Below are 22,649 nucleotides of genomic sequence, written 5' to 3' on the forward strand. Positions count from 1 at the left end.
GAAATACAGAGCTTCCCTGTGTGAACTATCCTCAGTTTCCCCTTGTTAAATGGAAGCAAAAATAGTCAGAACAGAAGTTTTGAAATATTTTTTTTTTGTTATTTAAGGCATATATTGCATTTTTTTCTGGATGTTAATAGTTCATCCTGTTTGTTTAAATTAACATAATTTACATGGATAAAAACATAGATCTTCAACATCCAACCTGATGTCTTGTTTCAAAGCAACACCGAGACAGTCTGACTCTGCAAAACTGGAAATATTAAAAGAAATTGGAACAAACCATACTCCAAAAACTGATTTTCAGGTGATGAAGATTCTTGTGTGTGGTGCAGAGACACGTCTCTCATCTCATGTGGCACTTCACAACGGTAAGTGATGGTCTCTAGTCATTCATACGCTTCATTTCTTTTTCTTACTGCTCTTCGGGGCATACAATTTACCATTTTAATTTCAAAGCATTAAAACCCAAGCTTGAGTCTTTTCACATTTTATTAAAAACATTTGTATTCCATTTCATTATAGTTCAGATATTGCATTTTTTTAAGAAACAAGGCATGAAATCATAATTCAAAGGCAAACAGATGTATAGTTCAGTCATTTCCTGCTCAGAAACGCTTCCTCGCTTTTTCCTCCTTAAAAACAAAGAAATACCAACATTAGTTAAGTTACATAGTCTGAGTCAGCAGTGGTTGTGTAACAGGGCTGTAAACACTGTAAAATATATCCTGCTAAGTTCACAGTAGAAACCAAAAAGTCATCATAAAAAATATGCTGACAATATTTCTGGTATTACAGAATGGCATATTGATGCCTGTATATATTTTACAACCGTTCTTGAACAACCAAAATCTGCTTTTCAAACTAAAATGTACTGATAAATACCATGATAATACAGATGAAATCAAAGTTTATTATAAGTGGCCTGTCCGTAAAACATGGCCAGAACTTTTATATAGACAATCCATCTAAACACGAGACACTAAAATGCAATAAACATTAACTAAATAACAGAAAATGTAACACAAAACACCCTAATGTCCATTTACTGATAACATAAATGAGTAGAAACAAAATTATTGAAAATATTATAATCTGTCATGTGTTGTTTTACTGTTCTAACAATACTTAGTTTTTAATTTCCAGAAGCCATAAATTTTACGGTATTACAATAAAATTAGATGCATATATGTTGCAAAGTTAAACCATTTAGTTTTTCCAAATATTAATATATATCAGTAAAGAAAAATTTCATTTTGATTTAATGTTATTTCAAAAAATTAAAATTTTAATTTAATTAAATTTTATAATGTTATCTGAAAATAATAGTGGAAATTCTGTGGTGCTGTATTAAATTATATAAGATATATTTCGACAGTAATGAATTTAGTATATTTCTGAAAAATTATACCTTAAATATAATACATAGAGAACAAATGAGCAAAATCAATCAAAATAAAACATTTATAATAAAATAAAGAAACAAATTAACTTTTAATGAATTAAATTAATTAGTTATATTTTGAACTAATGAGATTCCCCAAGTGGCTTCATTTACTGCAATTTAGTTAGTTCATATTCCTGTCAATCCAATTTATAATCACACTCATGAATTTGGAGGATGGAGCGATTCTTAAATTCTGAATTCTGCGAAAACCTACTGTGCGAACATGCATAATTCAGGTTCCCCAGACAAACACTAAGCCTTGTCCAACAGTAAAAGCACTTCAGTAATCCAGGAATAGGTTTAATCCATGTCTGGAAAAGTTGCCAAAGAGGTCTCAGACAGCTCTGCAGCTTTGCTTTTACCTTCACAGCTTTGCCCAGCTCAGCCAGCGTTTGCTCATAGCGAGCCTCCATGCCTTTAAGACTTTCTGGTTGCACAAGCTGCCTCTTTATGCCAGGACTGCCAGCATCTGACACCATCTTCAAAAACCTCGTTTCCTGAAACATGAACGAAGACTAAAGGTATTCAAGCACAATTTACGTGACAATCAGTTAGAGCAACTAATCACAGTCACTCATAATTATTATTTGTACATGCAAATAATAAACTTTGATAATTGACTGAAACAACAAACACAACTAAATCGCAATTGCTCGATTTCATTCCAGTTCTGAGAAAAACCTGACCTGCACTTTTAAAAGGAAGGTGAACGCCGACCCAGCTTTCCCTGCTCTCGCTGTTCTGCCCACCCTGCAAGTGAAAATGCGGTAAAGATACACTGATGGATATGAAGATCATAATTCTTCGATGTGGTTTTTATAGTAATATTTTGACTTGCCTGTGAATGTATGTTCGTATGTATTGAGGAGCATCATAATTAATGACACATTTTACGCTGTTGATGTCAATGCCCCTGGCAGCAGCATCTGTGCTTATCAACCTGACATGAACAACATCACCAATATTACATCATTACAGACACACTTAATATATTGATGTATACACAGTTTGGGTAAGTTACTCTAAAAAAGTAATTTATTGCTAGTGTAATTAGCTCAACAGTAGCTCAACATATTACTGTAATAACTAATATCTCCAAAAAGTATCGCATTACTTTCTAAATCCCACATCGACCTCGAACAGTTGAAGCATAGACATGAAGCTGCTTTTTTAATTCCTCAAATAAATAATATTAAATTGCACAAATTATTCTTCTCCCTATTTAAAGGGAGAAGATTACATTAAAAACATACATTTTAACATATCATCAAATTTTGATAATAATAAGACCTGATTATTAGAATGATTTCTGAAGGATCATGTGACAATGAAGACTGGAGTAATGGCTGATGAAAATTCAGCTTTGCCATCACAGGAATAAATTACATTTTGAAATATATTACAACAATTTTACAAAATATATTACTATTTTTACTGTATTTTTGATCAAATAAATGCAGCCTTGGTGAGATCAAGAGACTACTTTTAAAAAACATTAAAAAACCTTAATGTCTCCAAACAAGTACTATAACTATAATTAAATTACAGAAAGAGAGTAATCCCTCTTACCGGGATTTTCTTTTCGAGGGAAAATAAATTAAATTACAGTAATTATTTCCTTAGCAATGCATTACACCCAACTCTGTGTGTGTATATATATATATATATATATATATATATATATATGGGCTTTAACATTGTACGCATTATATTTGAACATTATTAAGGAATACGTACAGTGGGATCTTCCCTTGCTCAAAGTCTTTCAGTGTTTTCTGTCGTTCACTTGGGCTCAGACGAGAGGAAAACTCAGCCACTTCCACTCCGCCAAACAGCTTCACCAGCAAATAAAGTCTAGTGAGACAAAAATACACAAGTTGCACAGGCAGTTGATCACAGCTAAAAATCTTATCTGTGTGCTTATTTTTCCTTGATGTGGATGACTTCGCATCCTTGTGAATTATTCATGATTAATAATACACATGGATATTAAAAGTAATTTCCATGTTTGTCTTAACAGGGCTGCTCCAAAGTTTTTTCAAATCAAAAGTATAATGAACTGAATAAATAACATTAATACTTTATATCCATACCAGACCAGATTCACATCTCAAATCTTCAATCACAGATTCTTTTACTCAATCATATAACTTTAACCTGTGAGTTTAAAATACATATTTAAAGACATGTTTTCCACATAAAATTAGCTTATGAAAAAAATAATATATACCCATAAATTATGTATTTACTACCCACGTTTTTTTTATTTAAAGAAACTAATACTTTTATTTGGCAAGGATGCATTAAATTGAAAGAAACAAAAATGAAAAGTGACAGTTATTTTATATTGGCAAAAGTTACAGTAAATCATATTAGAATTATTTCTGAAGGATCATGTGACAAGTAATGATGTTAAAAATTCAGCTTTGCATCACTTAAATAAACAAAATAATTTTTTCTGAAATACATTAAAATAGATATTTTAAATTGCAATAATACTTTATTATTTTAAATAATATTTATCAATATATTTAAAACTGTAATAATATTTCATAATATTTACAATATTAGTTTTTACTGTATTTTTAATGTGCATAAAATACTTTTTATTTAAAAAAAAATCTTATCGACTTTGATTTAAAGTGTGTGTGTGTATATATATATATACTGTATATATATATATATATATATATATATATATATACACACATATACATATACACACATCTATATAAACAAATCATAATAAAACATATACTGTATGGCATATTGCAGAATAAGCAACAATATTTATTAATAGTATTACTCAAAGATAATTAATGTAATGTAATTAATGTCATGTAGGCACATCAATAAACACTTTTAACTAATGACGTAAACAAATTGCTAAATTGATTCAGTTAAATGGACTGATTGAAAAGATTGATTTGTGAAAATGAATCAGATATTCAGTTCTATTGCCAGTGGCGACTAGATTTCTATTCATTGTTGCAAGTGTTTGTTTTTTGAAAATTTCAACTATTTTAGTCAGGGCCTGGAGCCCCGTTTATAAATACATGTCCTATATCTGCATTGTGCTGGAGCTTCAAATCCATCATTACCGGTGTGCTGCTTCTCTGGAGTTCGTGAAGCACAAAGCAGGACTGAACTTGAGCCGAAGCAGGAAGTGAAGGATGATGAGCGGTTTGTTGCTTAGGGTGCAGGAGACGTAATACTCCTGCAGAAGACATTCACATGTGTTAAAGGTGTGCACAGGAGAACTGTACCAGTGCAGATCATATGGTTCAGGAAATGTCGTTAAACTCACAGAGAGGCCCTGAGGGAAGTTAAACGTGTCCTGGCTTTGAGTGGAGGTCTCTGAACAGCTGTGTGTGGAACTGAAGAGTCGAGGCTGGTGCAGGTCCAGCAGTTGTAGTTTCTCAGGGTTTTGTGTGAGAGTGGCTGAAAACAGCAACTTCTGCAGAGGAATCTGTGGCGGAGACAAACTGACACACATACAAACAAACAGACATAAACATTGAGCTTTACATGTTTGAGACTAACAGCGCAACAGTCACAGCAGTGTTTCCCACAGAATTCTGTGTGACTACGGTGGGGGGACCTCGACTGGGCCATTATTATTATTATTATTATGAATATTATTATTATTAGTATTGTTGTTGTTATTATTCCTAACACAGTTATATAGTACTTTTTAATACAAATGCACTATAAAAAAAATTGTAAATGAAAAATTAATTTCATAATACGTATATTATTTATTAGTTTACTAAGGTAAAATTACAACACTGTCTTAATTTCTTCACTTCCAAGCTTTTATTTTGGTGAAAAACAGCAGGTAGACCTTTAAGTTTGAAACATGAAAACAGGTTTACAAATGCTTATCATAACAAATCTAGTGAAATGCTGTAATCATATGTCCACAAAAATTGTGAATGTGAAAAAGCGTAACTGAAACTCGCAGCACATGAGGACATGGATTGAGCTGCTCTAATTGACTTGGAAAACACCGGATCATGAGCTGAATTAAAAGGGCACAAAAAATGCCATACCTTGATTTCAAATTTAGTTTGATTGACATGCTTTGCCAAAGCAATGGCCCAAGACACAATTTTAGAGAGCTTTTATGTTTAAATGAGAGGTGAAGATGTACTTTCGAGACACAATCGATTGTGGCAGGCCACCAGAGATTAGGTAATTAATGGAAAATACAGGTCACATGTTCTAGTTGTGGCAGGTGTATTACTGGGTCTTTGAGCAAGACCCAGGTTACTTGAAAGTTTAACGTTAAGGAATGCACAGACATCGTCGAACTGGGGGTCGCTAGGTTGGCTTATCAATCAATCACTTTATTTATAAAGCACAATTAAACACAACTTCCGTTGACCAATGTGCTGTACAGATTAAAAAGGAAAAACAATAACAGAATAAAAGACAACAAGGACAAACAGGACAACTGCATCAACATTCATATTTTATAAGACAGAACAAATAAAAATGTTTTTAACCTAACTTCAAAAATGGACAGGGTGGCTGCAGTTCTAATTTCAATAGGCAGATTGTTCCAAAGTCTTGGGGCAGCAATGGAAAATGCTCGATCTCCTCTAGTCTTTAAGGGATACCCCACTTTTTTTGGAAATAGGCTCATTTTACAACTCCCCCAGAGTTAAACAGTTGAGTTTTATCGTTTTCGAATCCATTCAGCCGATCTCCGGGTCTGGCGGTACCACTTTTAGCATAGCTTAGCATAGATCATTGAATCGGACAAGACCATTAGCATCTCTCTCAAAAAAATGACCAAAGAGTTTCGATATTTTTCCTATTTAAAACTTGACTCTTCCGTAGTTACATCATGTACTAAGACCGACGGAAAATGAAAAGTTGCGATTTTCTAGGCTGATACTTTTTGACTATACTCTCATTCCTGCATAATAATCAAGAAACTTTGCTGCCGTACCATGAGTCCAGCAGGCGTAATGATATGACGCAGCGCCTGAAAATAGTCCCCAGCTCCGTAACTTCCAACGTGACCGGGACTAAGTTTGTCTAACCTATTAGACCTATTTTCAGGCGCTGCGTCATATCATTACGCCTGCTGGACTCATGGTACGGCAGCAAAGTTTCTTGATTATTACGCAGGAATGAGAGTATAGTTCCTAGCCATATCAGCCTAGAAAATCGCAACTTTACATTTTCCGTCGGTCTTAGTACACGATGTAACTACAGAAGAGTCAAGTTTTAAATAGGAAAAATATCGATTTTTTTTTGAGAGAGATGCTAATGGTCTTGTCCGATTCAATGATCTATGCTAAGCTATGTTAAAAGTGGTACCACCAGACCCGGAGATCGGCTGAATGGATTCGAAAACGGTAAAACTCAACTGTTTAACTCTGGGGGAATTGTAAAATGAGCCTATTTCCAAAAAAAAGTGGAGTATCCCTTTAAGTCTTGATCTAGGAGCCATTAAGAGACCTAAGTTTGCAGACCTAAGAGCTCTTGCAGGTTGATGGACTGTCAGCAGATCGGAAAGGTAAGACGGAGCTAACCCATTTAAAGACTTAAAAACTAATAGCAGAACTTTAAAATGAATCCTATGACGCACCGGCAGCCAGTGAAGTGACTGAAGGACAGGAGTTATATGTTCCCGTTTACAAACTCCAGTCAAAGCTCTGGCAGCAGCATTCTGGACTGTCTGAAGGTGGTTTATGGACAATTGACTAATCCCCAAATAAAGCGAATTGCAATAATCCAGCCTTGTGGTGATAAACCATGTATTACTTTTTCAAAATTTGAGAATGAAAGGAAAGACTTCATTTTTACCAGGGTTCGTAGCTGGTAAAAGCTTGACTTTACAACTTGGTTGACCTGTCTATCAAGTTTTAGGGCACTATCCAACACCACACCCAAGTTTTTGACATATGGCTTAACATAAGGTGCCAGAGCACCAAGATTTACATTTGTTGTGTAATATACATTGGAAGGGGTAAACTCCATAACCTCAGTTATAATGAGGCCTATAGTGTGGGTGGGGCTGAAAATCTTTGTTCTAAATAATGGACAAAGCAGATGACATCCTACCTTGCCACTGTGATTGGTCCAGGCACTATTCTCCTGAAGAAAGACGTCTGTGTGTCACCTGGGCTTCTGTACACTGCTTTAGTCACCTGACTGAGCCAGGACTGATGCATGCTGTCAATCATCCTGTCTGCCTCGTCAATAATCTACAACATACACATTATTTAAACATACTTTATATACAGAAAATAGAAGAATACCATGATAGAGAAAAGTGAAAAACAAAAATAACACAGCATTACAGTGGTTTAGTTAGCCTTAATGATATGTTAAGGACTTTCTCTGTAGCTGTGGTTAAATTCACCGTATCCCTAGCTCCTATTGTCAGCGGGGTCCTTCAGGGCTCCATTCTAGGGCGGATTCTCTTTAATCTGAAATATGCTTCCCCTTGGAAATATTATCAGGAAACACAATATTTCCTGTCATTTGTATGCACTGCAGCTGAAAAAGTGCTATATCTTCCCCTGATGTCTAGTGATTCTATTTAGGCTTTGCTGGACTGTCTTGATATAAAAAGTGGTTAGCAAATAACTTCCCTCAACAGAGCTAATGATCTTGGTTTTCCTTAATCTAGATGCGGTCTTGTCAATAATCTTGGTTATCATTTTCCATTTATTAAGTCTCAAGTAACAAATCTGTGTTATTCTTGACTTTTTGATTAGTTAAACAAATTGACTCTTTTGTTAAAAAAAGAGATTTGTTTGTATCAGTTCTAAACTTCGTTCTTAAACATTGTTTTTGTCCTTTTAGGATTTGGAGAAAGTTATTCACACTTTTATTACTTATTTGACTATTGTAATTCCCTCTGCCTCTTCTCCTTCCTCAATCCTTACTGTAATTGCTCAATCCTCAAAGTTTAATGTGTTTTTGTAATGTACTGTATATCTACTAAAGTTCATTTAGTCAACATTTATGAGTATAATAGCATTTAGATAACCTCAAAGCTAAGATAAATGAATAAAACTCAACAAGACTCCCATTTTGATCTATTGGGGTCTTTAAACATAAATATAATTGAGTTTATTGCTTCAGTTTTCTCTGCTTTGGGATTGCTTCAGGATTTCACTGAACATTGTTCCAGATTTAGATGTAGATTTGTGCTGATGCTCACCAGGAATCGTAGGTGTTGTAGACTGAAGTTGTTGTTTTTATTGATGTGATCCACCAGTCGGCCCGGTGTGGCAACGACGATATCTGCCAAACTGTGGGTAACACCTCCCCTACACAAAGACGCAAAGGTTAAACTCTTGGAGATGACTGAAGTTATTACTTATAGTTCATCAAGTTTCACCTACTCTGGTGGTCATTAGTCACATATTCTAGGCGATTCAAAGCATCTACTATTATCCTACTCCATGAGTAGAGCGGCACGATTAATCGCTAAAAGATCGCAATCTCGAACCAAACACCTACACAATCTCATTCCTAAATGACAACGATTCAGCCATGTCTATTAAACCTTTGACAAAATCACACCGGAACATTAACGTTCGGATGTAAACACTAACAGAAGCAATCAAAATAGAGCAAATAACCTTTTGAAAGTAACTTGGCGCTTTAAATAATGATTGAATCGACTGAATGATTGAAATGTACATCGTTACACAACTAGGTGGCGACTCGACAGGTGACTGTTAAAACACGTATTTGTCATTGAATCATTCATTCACTTGATTCGTTCAGAGACACTGATTCATCCAGTAATGAAAAAAAATTATGATGAATGATGAAAAAAAGTATTTATGAGTGAGTCATTGAATCATTCACTCAAACCGATTTTTAAAAAAAGAATTGAAATAGACTTCAGCAAATTTTGTCAGAACCTCTAGTACATTACATGTTATTTTGTTTAATTGTCCGTTCAGAATCGTGATCCCAATTTGAAAAAAAAAAAAATTGTGATTCACAATTTATCCAAAATCGTGCAACTCTATCCATGAGCCTACAAACACACTCACCTGTTTTCAGAGAGCGCTGCTCGCTCTGCATCAAATGATTTCTGGCCTGCGATCATGACCACCTTTAGACTGCTGCCCTCAGTGTACGAGCTAAACACCTTGGACACCTGTGGGGTTGAAATCAAGGATGAACAATGAATTTAGGCAGATTTGTAGATTAAGTGGATATGTAGATAATTAATTGATAAATAATCAATGATTAATAATCATTACCTGTTGTGCTAACTCCTTAGTGGGCAGTACAGCGAGTGCACGGATCTCTCGCACCACACGCTTGGACAACGCCTGCATTAGCAAACGCAATATATATATTAAAAAAATCTAATAATTTAATCTGTTTACTTATAAATCTTTGGCCTTTTGCCACTTTTATTTATAGTCTGTGCCATAAAGAAATATAAATACTACTGGTCAAAAATCTGAAATATTTTAAAAACTAAATTTGTTTTTGAAAGAAGTCTCTATGCTCACCAAGGCTACATTTATTTTATCAAAAATAGGGTTGCACTTTATTTCACAGTACATGCACTTTCAATGTAATGGCTCTTTTATCACCAGGGGCTCTATACATGAACTTGAGCATTGACTACATTGTTGTGTACGCAAAGTTTACTAAAAAGAAAGGTTTTGTACGACTCACTTTATCAGTTAGTGTTTCCGGTGGCTGGATTCGATCTCCGAATGCAACGTAACATGAGGAGAGTAAAGATGGAAAGCTCCTAAAGCTTGTTTCCATATTAATTCACGGATCATTTTTTATTTAAGTTATCATGCTTTTCATTGAAATTACAAGTTCATGACATTTCCTCATAAGGAGTCAGTTCATTACGTTGCATTCGGAGATCGACTACTTTTGACTGACAAAATTCCAGCCACCGGAAACACTAACTGATAAAGTGAGTCGTACAAATCCTTTCTTTTTAGAAAAGAATTTTAAAGAGAGAAATAATAACACATTGGAATGTAACTCATTGTTCATACCTGTACAACAGGTATGACGAACGCCAATGTCTTTCCACTCCCTGTCGGTGCAGAAACACAGATGTCTCTGGGCCTGTAGCCCCCAGGACCCAGCAGCAGCCCTGAGCTCACGCTGTCGAGAACGGCAGGGATGACCTCGGCTTGAACTGAAAAACACCAACACAAACACAGCACAGCGCTAGCATCATCAAGGGCATGGCTTCTTGTGAACATTCAAAGTTTTTTTTGCATTGCCTGCAGATTACTGTAGTTATCATAATAAGAGCACAGACTATTTTGTGGTGATTGGCTTAACGGGAGTTAATTACTCCGTGTCGTGTTTTTAATGCGCCATGTCAAGTTTAAATAACTATTTAAAAGCGCTGGTGTTTCTGACATCACAAACTACCTTGTAACCAATCACGTCGACGAGTGGATCTCTGAGCTGGTGCGAGTGAGTGGAGGCGGGACTAATTTGCATATTTATAGAACAGCGTATACTAAATGAGGCAAGGGTGTAGAGCTAAGTTCAAGCTATTTTAAGGCATGATGAATGTTTTTTAAAGGAAAAATGTCATTTTGGTGATCAAAGATGAGTTTTAAGGGATACAGTTATTGACTACAGGGGAACATTAATATTTTAAACTACCCAATAAATGAATTAAACTTACCTTTGGGGATTTAAGACAGGTAGGAGGTTATCCTAACTTTAAGATGTTATTTACCATGATTTTTAAGAAAAAAAATTTCAGGAATATAAATATTATCTTAAATAAAAGACTAAATTCAATCTGTTCATCATATAAAGCAATCGAGTCTCCTCAGAAAATTTGGACTAAACCGCTCGATTAATATGGATTAGTTTTACGATATCTTTATGAACTTTTTGAAGCGTCAAAGTGTTAGATGCGTGTGAACTAAAGTCTTACGGATTTGAAACGAAGTGAGAAATTAATGAAGAAATTTCATTTTTGAGTGAAAAAAGATACGAAAATTCTTAAGAAACATTTTTGGGGATACAAAATGTTCTTATCTTTTTTCTTAAGTTTCTAAAATAAGCAGAAAATAGCAGTTAAGAAGAATTTTATTTTTAAGAATGTTTTGTGAATCTGGCCCCAGATTTCCACTATTTGGTTGTTCATCTGCCAACATTATATTTAATACAATGCCAGTGAATTATCATCCCCTCTTACCTGGAAAGAAGCTCTGTATCCCATTAGCTTGTAATTTCTTCAGCAGTATCGGACAGATGCCTGGTACCTGACTGATGGGGATGAGGTTATTCTTCATGTCCCTCTGAATGACGTCAGGCTGTGCCAACCACTGAGGCAATACTCTTCTGACCTGCAATAGCACAAAAACAGTTCTTTACAAAGACATTACCCTCAATACAGTTTCATTCAGAACTTTTTTTTTATAAGTGCTACCTTTTGCACGGTCTTCTCTTTGAACCCACCCAGGATGTGGAAGGCGGTCTGGGAAGTGTTGTTTTCTGCCTCTGCTTGGAACTGACCGATCTGAGGGTCCACAGCTTTTTCAGTCTTCTTACTTTCCTCTGGGTCACTTTCACTTGTTTCGGTGATTTCCACAGACTTCTCATGATTTGACTCATTATCTCCTAAAATGAATGCAATTTCCACAAAAACAGTACAGGATAGAGTTTGAAACTCTTAATAAAGTCATTTTTTCCCCCCAACAAATGCTCAGTTAAAGGAGATGATTAAGTTTAAAAACATTTTTTTTTGCCCATATCAGAAATTTTATTTAAATGCCATATGAGCTATTTTATTTACTAATCATTTTAGTAAGGTTTGCCATTTTTGTAACCAAAATTAGTCTTTAAACCAGTTTTTAGATCCTGATTTTATTTTATAGCAATAAATGTTAAAATAAAGATAATGACAAATAAATAATATGCAAAAACAACAACAAAAAACAATATGGTAGAATTGGTAACAGGGTTGTAAATTTCCTTGCTAGTTGTTTTGGAAATGCCGATTTCTAGTCACTAAAATATGTGTATTTTATTTAAATAAGGAAAAAATTATTCTTTTTTTCTTACAATAACTTTGTAGACTGGGTTGAATGCTTGAGAGCTTGATAAATGCAGCCAACACTAAATTTGTGTAAAGATTGAGAAAATGGAATATTATTTACTTGTCTTATTGATATGCTGCAACAACAAAAAAATTGATTTTCCAAATGATATCACTTCTTGGGTATCACAATTTTATGTATGTTCCATTTATTAATGGAGGGAAGTCAACAGCAGTAACAGGGTTGTACAAAAATGTGGTAAGCTAAATATAATATTTTGGCATATCATACGGCAATTTTTGCAATGTCATATTCATAGCTTTCATTTTAAATACTAGACAATATTTTATCTAACATATTTAATCATTCTCTCTCTAAGCAACATGGAATGCCTTTATTGTTTTACGAAAAGTAATGGAATACCAATTTGTACCCTATTTGTGCTAAAAAAGTGCTAAAACGTTTTAAGCCCAACAAATCAACGAGCTTGACTAGTTTCATTTAAAAACAATCAAACATAGTAGTAAGCCAGCATTACCTGTATTCACACTCTCATTTTCATTGGACAATGGTTTGTGTTTTTTCTTCTTTTTAGTTGAACTTGCAGCTTCATCATCCAGTTTTGTTTTTTTAACATTTTCACTCTTCTTTGCTTTACGCTGCACTCTCTCAGTCTCTTGCCGGTCACGTTTTCTTTTCTTTTGTTCTTGCTCCCCCTGATGGTCTTCATCTTCATCAGCCGTGTTTGAGACGCTCTGCTGTTCTCTGGCTTTGACCTGCTCCTGAAGTTTAGCCAGCAAAGCTCTGGATCGAGACTCTCTGTTAGATTCACTGTCCTCCTCCTCCCCTAAATACCTGATCACATACAACACATCAATAGACAGGGCGTCACATGGGATGATGGGTTGCTGACAAATAACATGAACTTCTTTTGGGGTCATTCCGTGTCAACTCAACCAAGAGGTCCCCGGCTCAAATTTTTTATGTCTAAATTCTGAACACAATAACTATCAGCTGTTTAAAATGTTACCAATGAAAATGGGTAAAAATCAACAATTTGGACATGGAGTCACATTGGGGTCCCAATATCTCTGGGACTGAACCATATGGGGCCTTAAAAATGAAGATTCCAAAAGAAAAGTTTATTAAGAATGAGAATCTAGAAGGATATAAATATATCTTGAATACTTTTAGAGTTACAGGCATGCAAACTATTCATTGCACACATACAGGTGTATTCTATGCAATTGAGCTGATAGAAAAAAAGGAGATACATTTCTAGTTTTAACATTATTTGTTTTTAGATATTCCTCTTCTAAAAAAGTATCAGCTGTGTGCAAAGTGTTACAGGCGTCCAAACTGCGCAAAAAACACAAGAAGTGCTTTTTTCTATTAGCATAATGCAACACAGATGGCTAAAGACAACAGATTTTACTAATAGACCTACCAATCTCTGTGTAAAACTAAAATAATAATGCTGCCATCTTTCTAAAGTCATTTTTACACCCCTCTAAATTGACTCAAAATCTTAAGTCTCCTTTACAAAATAGTGTATTACTCAGTAAATATACATCTGTGACATTTTATATTTTGGCTTTCATCACTATTATTGTTTGTCTTTGTACAGAAAAAATATTAACAAAATAAAAAAATTGAGACGGGGAAGTTTCCGAAATTTGTTTGATTTGACACGGAATAACCCTTTTCTCAACATGTAGATTTTAGGTTAAATTATATCAACGTAAAAGTGAAACTGCATATTTTATGTTTATTTACTGTTTTATATTTTATGTTTTATTTTAATGTGTAATATATATGTTTCATTATTGCAATCGCCAATTTAATTAAATAACTCTGGAATGAGATTAAGAATATAAATACTTCGTGGAAGTCAAATAATTATACAATAATACAGTCGATAATTATACAGTAATTTGAAGGAAGTGTTTTTAAGTCATTTCAGATGAAATGTAAGATAAACGGAGAATTCTATGCCAGACTTTACAACTACTGTGATGTAATCTGAAGTGAGAGCCATTACTTATAATTTAAGTTAACTGGTCAAATAACTTACTCTAAGAAGTTCTGTGTCAGTCAACTAAATGTGCAGCAAACGACAGATACTGTAATATATGCATAACGTTACCTGTTTATCATAAATAGCGCCATTATAGTGACTCCTGGCTCGTGTCAGCGCCACGTAAACATTTATTTGACTCACTTAAAAATTATAATGACTGCATGTATTCATGTACAGCTTTCATAAATGAAAAAAATAAACAGTACAGTGTAGAGTTCAGTTGACCATGTGGATTCCTCCCGAGTACTGTTTGGCAGTCGCGCAGTGATGACGTAGAGAATGCTCACAGAAATTACAGGAGAATAGAAGGGCACAAAAAAAGAATAGAATGGTAATCGTTGTGATGCCGATCATGCCATCTCTGATGATACTGGTTGCTGGTTTCCATATGTTGTTGGTCTAAACGTCGTTTTTAATTATGTGTCAATCCTTTTTCTATTCTAAATCCTCGATGTTTATCGTTATTTACACATCTAGATCTAGGTGTTGTCACGTGGAACCAATGACTGATATGACAGACCAATCACATTTTGTTTGTGATTACTGATTGAATCAGTATTTTTTCAGTCATTTTTTGTTAATTACTGGACTTTATGAATGTCTGCCGATATACCCAAAAAATAATATTTTAAAAACTGAATGCAGCCGAAGACAGGGGCTTTAGTGCGGCTCCTGATCCACCTAGCGCCCCCTGGAGGAAGAAGCATCACACACACACACACACACACACACACACACACACACACACACACACCAGCCAATAGTATCATAAGAACGCCAGATGGCAGGGTTTATTCTTTTCCTTGGATTAAAGGGATAGTTCACCCAAAAATGAAAATTCTGTCATTGTTTACTCACCCTCAAGTTGTTCCAAACCTGTATGAGTTTCTTTGTTCTGCTGAACACAAAGGAAGATATTTGGAAGAATGTTTGTAACCAAACAGATCTCGGTCCCCATTGACTACCATAGTATATTTTTTTCCTACTATGGAAGTCAATGGGGACCGAGATCTGTTGATTACAAACATTCTTCCAAATATCTTCCTTTGTGTTCAGCAGAACAAAGAAACTCATACAGGTTTGGAACAACTTGAGGGTGAGTAAATGATGACAGAATTTTCATTTTTGGGTGAACTATCCCTTTAATGTCTTGTCAAATGATGAACCACAGAAATTTACGACTCAATTTACACTCAACACTGAACTAGACAGGAGTGTGTTTCCCAAAAGCATCGTTAGCCAACTATTGTCGCAAGTTCCAACTCGTTATCAATAGTTATCTCGCAAAAGTTGGAACGAGCTGTAGTTTGAACCATATTCTTGTTTGTTTGACGTGTGGACTTAATTTGTCTCTATCTTGAACAATGTATGGTGACATTCAGTACAATTTACATCTTTCATTTCGAATGCAAATTTAATTTACAGTTTGTCAAGAGATTTAAACGTAGGCATCTAAGAAGGAGCCAATGACTGATAAATATGGAAATAAAGCAAAATAACTGAGGGAAAAAAGGATAATTAGTCCTCAGATCAGATGCCACGCTAGTAATTTTATAAATTTTTTTTTTATTTAAAACATCTTAAACAAGATCTTGTATAGTCAATGCAAGAGTCCAGCTCTCTGTAAAGTCTCCTCCAGCACATCCCAAAGACTTTCAATGAATTTAAGATCTGGACTCAGAGGAGCCGATTCATGTGTGAAAATGATTCTTCATGATCCTCACAACCATTCTTTCACAATCTGAGCCTGATGAATCTGCACATTGTCATCCTGGAATGTGTCTGTGCCATGGACACATCCATGATGTGTCTTCCTACATGAATGTTTAAGAAATGAAAAGCTACACACTCCATCAATTAGGGTTAGAAGAACTGTTGCCAAACATATAACATGGTAGAAACATAATAATAACTGCAATAATGTACATATACATACACACACACACACACACACATATATATATAGTAAATTTTTATATATTGTAATATTATAATACAAATAAAGTATAATAAATCAATACAATGACACCTTTTAAACACATTTCATTTATTACATAGAGATTCTACACCAGTGAGTGTTTTGTGTAGCTCAAGTATTTCCAAAAGAGAAGTGCCTCCAAATTCATTCAAGGCCACCAAGCAATCATGGCTGTTTCAACATTAGACATAAAAAATATGAACAATCCCCAGTCTCTCATATAAAACACCTTTCCACAAAGAGCAACGTGGATACACACCTAAAATTCACCCCACGTAATACAAACTACACCTTATAACTCTTAGTATCATAGTGAAAAAGTGTAAGATGCACCTGTGTATATTAACAACAGCCTTAATGCCTCGATTTACACATTTGCATTTATGGGATGAAATGCTGAGGAGGCAAACGGAGGATGACAGGTGCATTGAAAATCTGTGCAGCAAAAGTTAAGTGTTTCATGGGTCGGGACTGAATTTGAACATACTATATTGCATTTAATCAGAGATTGAGTGGATGTTGTGAACAGCAGAGATAACAGCATCTTGGTGCTCGAGCTGCCTGTTTAAACATAATAAAGGGAATGTGCAGTGTTCATTTATAGCTAGAAAACAAATATTACATTGAATAGTAACATTCTATTACAGTTGTGTGCAATATAATCCAGCATCAATTGGATTTAACATTCAGCTGTATAATATGAGCCCAACACTAATGTGCTAAATGAAAAACATCACTGTACACTAGCACTGCTCTTCCATAAACACGGTGCATGAGATCAGGTGTTGCTTATACAATATTTAGAGCTTTTGTCTGCTTGCTTTTCATTGGCTTTCATGCTAAACATGATTATTAGGGAAATAATTGGAGCAACTCTAATTATGGGTCAAACTTTTTTTTTTTTTAAGGTAATTCAACATGGATAATTAAAAAAGTTAATGAAAAATAGATATTAGGCCTATATATTATTTCAAAATTGCAATGCATTCAGGGTTTCACAGGCATATTTTCAAGGGAAAATTTGACAATTTGATGCTTTCCTCATTCAGTTGTGCAAATGTAACATACATATAGCTATAATGATGAATCTGACAGAAATAATCAGGCCAGGTCAAGGTTAAGACCATTGCGATTTTCATTGTAACATACATTATTTTCATGAAAATTAAGCATGTTTACAGGAACAAGACTGCAAATTAAATCTATAATGTATTGATAATGTATTGAATTTATGCTGATTTAAAAAAAAAAAAAAAGGACAGTAAAAAAAACAATCATTAGTTTATTATTTTAACATCATAGTAATAAGAATTTAGATGGAAAATATTTGTCATGAAATTGACGCGTTACAATTCAAAAATATTAATGGTGCTTAAAACCTGGTGCTTGGTTTTCTTTTGCATTTGGGGTGAAATGTGACCTGGATATTTCTTCATTAGGGGAAAGAATAATTTAAAATTTAAAAGTATTTTCACAGCCCAAAGAAATGTTGGCTGATAACCTTTTGTGTGTTTTGAGAGACAAAATCAACTTATTAAATATGTTTTATTAATAATCAATTGTTGGGACAGGATGTTTCCTGTTTTTTATTATGATGTGTGACACTGCCAGATCTGAGCTATACAAAACTGCCTGGTATACCATGATAGTAGAAATGCCATCGGTAACCAGATGGAGAATAATACAAACATTTGATAATGGTGGAAATAATTCTTTAAGCTCATGCTCATAATAGAAAACATTTCAACATTTTTGCTAAGCAACACCCCAGTTCAGTTTTCTGTTGATGTGGTAGAGACACAGGACAGAAGTGAAGTTTGACAGCATCAGAATGATCTGAGGTAGCAAAAGATGTCACAAATAAAACGTTTACCCAGAGATAGACAGCCAAAGGCCATAAATGTGCTTCATTCTTCAATATATTACACTCAGTATACAGCATTTTATTATGTCGAGCTCAAATCTTTTAGGGGGCGAAAGTACTGGTGTGGTTTCAGACGCTATTCTCTCAGCGTTTATCATGACGGCCTTTAAGGTGGAAGGGCGCCGAGACAAACGGGTCACCGGGAGCCACATCAGACGTCAGATTGTGATGATGCTCGCCGCTCGGTTTGTGTTCAGGCTCTGTGTTCACGGGTCCTTCATAGTGTCTGGAATACTTAGAAAGTGCCTGGGGTCGAAAGGGCAGAGGCGTCACCTGGCCGAGGATGCTCTCGTCAAGGGAAGAACCTGGATGGGGGTGTAAATATCCCGGCTGGGTCACTGGATTGGTGTAAACCTTTCCAGAAATTTCCTTCTTCCTACCAAAGGGGGCCTGGAGGAAAATATCAGGCTGTTGAGGCTGAACCAGGGGACGAGCAAAAGGCGCATTGGAGAACACATCTCCATCGCTGTCCCCGTCTTGTCCGATCCGAAATGGAGCTTTGGAGAAGACATCGACGCTTGGATCCGCCCCCGGATGTTGGGCTTGGGACACCAGCGGTGGCGAGTGGTTCTGAGCGTGGACTGAAACCAGAGAGGACTGGTTTTCAACCGGTACCTCGGATTCGGAAGACATCTGGAGGTTTCTCGAAGATGCGGGGCTTTGCTCATCGTCGTCATCCGAGTCTTGAAGTAATGGTCTGGAGCCACTGCAGTCCAAACTTGGAGTTTCTTCGCCACTCACCTGTGACCGCCCCTCTTCTTTTTCTCCATCGTCTTCATCACTGGAGTGAAAACAGTCCTCAACGGGGTTCTCAACACCTTCTCCATCTAACAGCATTCCATATCCATCACTCTTCCTTCTGGCTTCTGCAAAACAAAACAAAACGCAAAAAGAAAATTGATAGTTGGTGACGTTTTCAACAGCAGGAGAATCATTATGAACAATCAATGATTGTGACCAAAAAGTATTTTGTAGTTCTATAGAACTACAGAATTAAAAACATCGCTGAAACAACCAGAATCCTCTATTGTTGCAGCCTGTATCGGGACAATGACAAAACTGTTCCTCTACTGGACAGTTCACCCAAAAATGAAAATTCTGTATCATTTACTCACCCTCATGTCATTCCAAGCCCGTATGACTTTCTTACTCCCGCTCACCACAAAAGGAGGCATTCATTCATTTTTTTAATGAATGCGGACTGGAGAGCTCAAGTTTCAAAAAGGAAGTAAGTCTACTGAAGGCATACAGTCACTTTGTGTGAGCATCAGACTGTTTAAGCCAAGTTTAAGTCATTATTCCATGAAAATCTGGACATCCAATTGAGAGAAGTAGAGATGTCAATCATTATTTTGAGTCAGATCTTTTCAATTGGCTGATCCAGTTCACAAAACCAGTCTGAAAGATTCGTTCACAAGTCGGAGTTCTCAAGATTCTTGAGTTCATCTCATTGCCTCAAAGAACCAGTCAGAGCAGTTCAAGAGTTAACAGCCCACTGAAGAGGAAGATTATTTTTTGTTCTCTTGGTCACAAATAGCTATCTTGTTACTTTAGAAGACATCAAATCTAGCCATGAGTCATACAGGCTATTGCTACTTTTATGATATTTTTGTGTTGTGAAGCTTGAAGGTCCAGTTCCCATACATTGTAATTCAATAATAATAATAATAATAAAAACAGGATTGCTGACATTTTCTCCTTTTGTGCTCCAAGTTTGAAACCACATGATGGCATGGAATGATGATAGAATTACAATTTGTGGGTGAACCATCCCTCAAGACGAGGATCTGTGTGTTCAAAAGCGTTTAAGGGTTAGTGTCATTTACTCACCCTCGTGTCATTTCAAACCTGTATGACATTCTTCTGCGAAACACAAAAGACTTTTGAAGAATGTTGGTGACCATTGACTTCCATTGAATGGAAAAAAAAAAAAACAAGCACTGAGACATTTCTCAAAATGTTCCACAGAAGACAAAGTCATACAGGTTTGGCAAAACCTGAGTGAGTAAATGATAACAAAATGTACTATGTTTTGGTAGTAAAAACATGATTTAGTAGCACTCCATTATACAAGATGGCTACACAATGAAGCAATAGAGTAATACAGGACAAATAAAGCACATTCTACTACAGTATATCCAAAGAAATACTATTGACCAACACCACAGGAAATACCACGAACAGTCAACGTCTAGAACAGCTACCACTGACAAACAGCAACCTTGTTTCCACAAACTGTCATTTTATTGTCTATTAGCCCTTCATTTGATCACTTGTCCAAGAAATGCCAAGGCAGAACTTATAAGTTCATAAACTAACTGGAAGAACTACTACTTTTTTTAAAGGGCTGTCAAGATAACAGGCAGGTTTAGTGTGTGAGAAATATACACACATTGACAGCCCACATTTGTTTTTTGAAAGGCGTGTTAGCAACAGACAAGGTTAAAGGGATAGTTCACCCAAAAAATAAAATTTCTGTCATTAATTATTCACCCTCATGTCGTTCACCTTCGGAACACAAATGAAGATATTTTTGATGCCATCCGAGAGCTTTCTGACCCTCCATTGACAGCTACGCAACTACCACTTTCAAGGCCCAGAAAGGTAGTAAAGACATAGTTAAAATAGTCCTGTGACTACAGTGGTTCAACCTTAATGTTATGAAGTGACGAGAATACTTTCTGTGCGAAAAAACAGACAAAAATAACAACTTTATTCAACAATTTCTTCTCTTCCATGTTAGTCTCTGACGCTGTTCACACTGTAGACACAGTGCAGCGCTTCCGGGTTGTACGTCAGAACACCGGCTCAGTAGGCTATTGGCCGGATCCTGTGTCAACACCAAACGCATGCATCATGGTGCTCACGTGAACAGCGGCAGAGACTTGCATGGAAGAGAAGAAATTGTTGAATAAAGTCGTTATCTTTGTTTGCCCACAAAAAGTATTCTCGTCGCTTCATAAAATTAAGGTTGAACCACTATAGTCACATGGACTGTTTTAACGATGTCTTTACTACCTTTCTGGGCCTTGAAAGTTGCAATGACGCTGCTGCTTATAGGGGGTCAGAAAGCTCTGATTTTATAAAAAAATATCTTAATTTGTGTTCTGATGATAAACAAAGGTCTTCCAGGTTTGGAACGACATGAGGGAGAGTACTTAATGACAGAATTTTCAGTTTTTGGGTGAATTAACCCTTCACTCACCAGTGCTGAAGTTATAAAATGAATAAACGAAATTCCATTATTGAGAGTGATGGAAACAAGTAGGTTACAAAAAACACAATGACTGAACTGAGATCAGAGCAGAGACATGATGTAAGTCTTACCTTCAGGATGAAGTAAATGGTTGGCATTAAACTCAGGATTAATACAGCAGTGCACACTAAGATTTAGTTAAAATATTAGTGCTTACATCCTAACAAACTGCAGAGGCATTGGCAGTGTTTATTATCTGTGTAAAATGTGCTTTTGTTTGAATATATGTACAATAGCACTATGTACTGATGAGGTGCGATGCAAAATATATATGAGAAATGCCACTAAACCTAAAGCTTACACATCTGTGCAGAGATATTTATTGATTTGACAAAGATGAACATGTACAATGCAGCAGAAACTATAAAAGGTGGCCTTAAAGGGCTAGTATGACCAAAAATGAAAACTCTGTCATCATTTACTCACCCTCAAGTTGTTCCAAATCTGTATGACTAACTTTTTTCTGTGGAAAATAAAAGACGACATTTTTGTCCATACAAATGAAGTCAATGGTCACCAAAGCGGTTCGGTTCCCAAGAATCTTCAAAATGTCTTAAGTGTTTCACAGAAGAAAGAAATGTCACACAGGTTTGGAATGGCATGAGGGTGAGTAAACAATGAAAACTTACATTTTGCAGAGAATTTAAAATAGCCTTTTGAATGCATTGATAATAATAATAATAATTGGCAACAAGATGGCATGCGCATGTAAGCTAACTGTCAATCCCTCACTGAGCAATGGCTAAATTGAAGAATAAGGACAAAGTGCCTGAGGATTCATTTAAATAGCAACATGGGCACATTCATCAGTTCAAAAGGTGCAGAACAGGAATGACCCATGTAGTGTTAAAGGGATCGTTCGGAGTAAAATCAACCTAAGGTCCTTTGCACCATGACCTCGAGCCAAACACCCCCCCAGAAGCCTTTTTTCCTT

The 22,649-nt window shown here is 35.6% G+C and overlaps 2 protein-coding genes across 6 annotated transcripts in view; both read right to left on the reverse strand.

The window, feature by feature from the left end:
- Positions 1–474: 474 nt before the first annotated feature.
- On the reverse strand, positions 475–15,050 carry ddx51 (DEAD (Asp-Glu-Ala-Asp) box polypeptide 51). The gene is made up of 16 exons (XM_084388403.1): positions 14,624–15,050; positions 13,016–13,332; positions 11,868–12,058; positions 11,634–11,784; positions 10,462–10,607; positions 9,694–9,765; positions 9,481–9,587; positions 8,634–8,742; positions 7,526–7,668; positions 4,755–4,932; positions 4,549–4,664; positions 3,185–3,301; positions 2,286–2,387; positions 2,134–2,197; positions 1,810–1,944; positions 475–635 (listed from the first exon to the last, which is right to left on the reverse strand). Exons 1-16 carry the CDS (start codon positions 14,644–14,646, stop codon positions 609–611), a joined length of 1,998 nt encoding a protein of 665 aa, XP_084244529.1. The 5' UTR covers positions 14,647–15,050; the 3' UTR covers positions 475–608.
- A 1,537-nt stretch (positions 15,051–16,587) lies between these two features.
- aak1a (AP2 associated kinase 1a) overlaps positions 16,588–22,649 on the reverse strand; it is a 62,611-nt gene continuing 56,549 nt past the window's right edge. For all 5 annotated transcript variants that reach the window (XM_084390331.1, XM_084390328.1, XM_084390330.1 and 2 more), the window contains one exon: positions 16,588–19,325. In XM_084390331.1, the coding sequence (XP_084246457.1) occupies positions 18,544–19,325 (782 nt within the window). In that variant the 3' untranslated portion in view covers positions 16,588–18,543. The remainder of the gene's footprint in view (positions 19,326–22,649) is intronic.

This window comes from Rutilus rutilus (genome assembly GCF_951802725.1).
Source record: "Rutilus rutilus genome assembly, chromosome: 19".
Classification (NCBI taxonomy): Eukaryota; Metazoa; Chordata; class Actinopteri; order Cypriniformes; family Leuciscidae; genus Rutilus; species Rutilus rutilus.

Excerpts from the sequence above, each read along its gene's own strand:
- ddx51 (XM_084388403.1), bottom strand. The coding sequence starts at position 14,646 with ATGGCGCTATTTATGATAAACAG. Across the intron at positions 13,333-14,623 it reads GCGCTATTTATGATAAACAG|GTATTTAGGGGAGGAGGAGG; the intron begins GTAACGTTATGC and ends GTATGTGATCAG. Across the intron at positions 4,933-7,525 it reads GGACCAATCACAGTGGCAAG|TTTGTCTCCGCCACAGATTC; the intron begins GTAGGATGTCAT and ends TATGTGTGTCAG.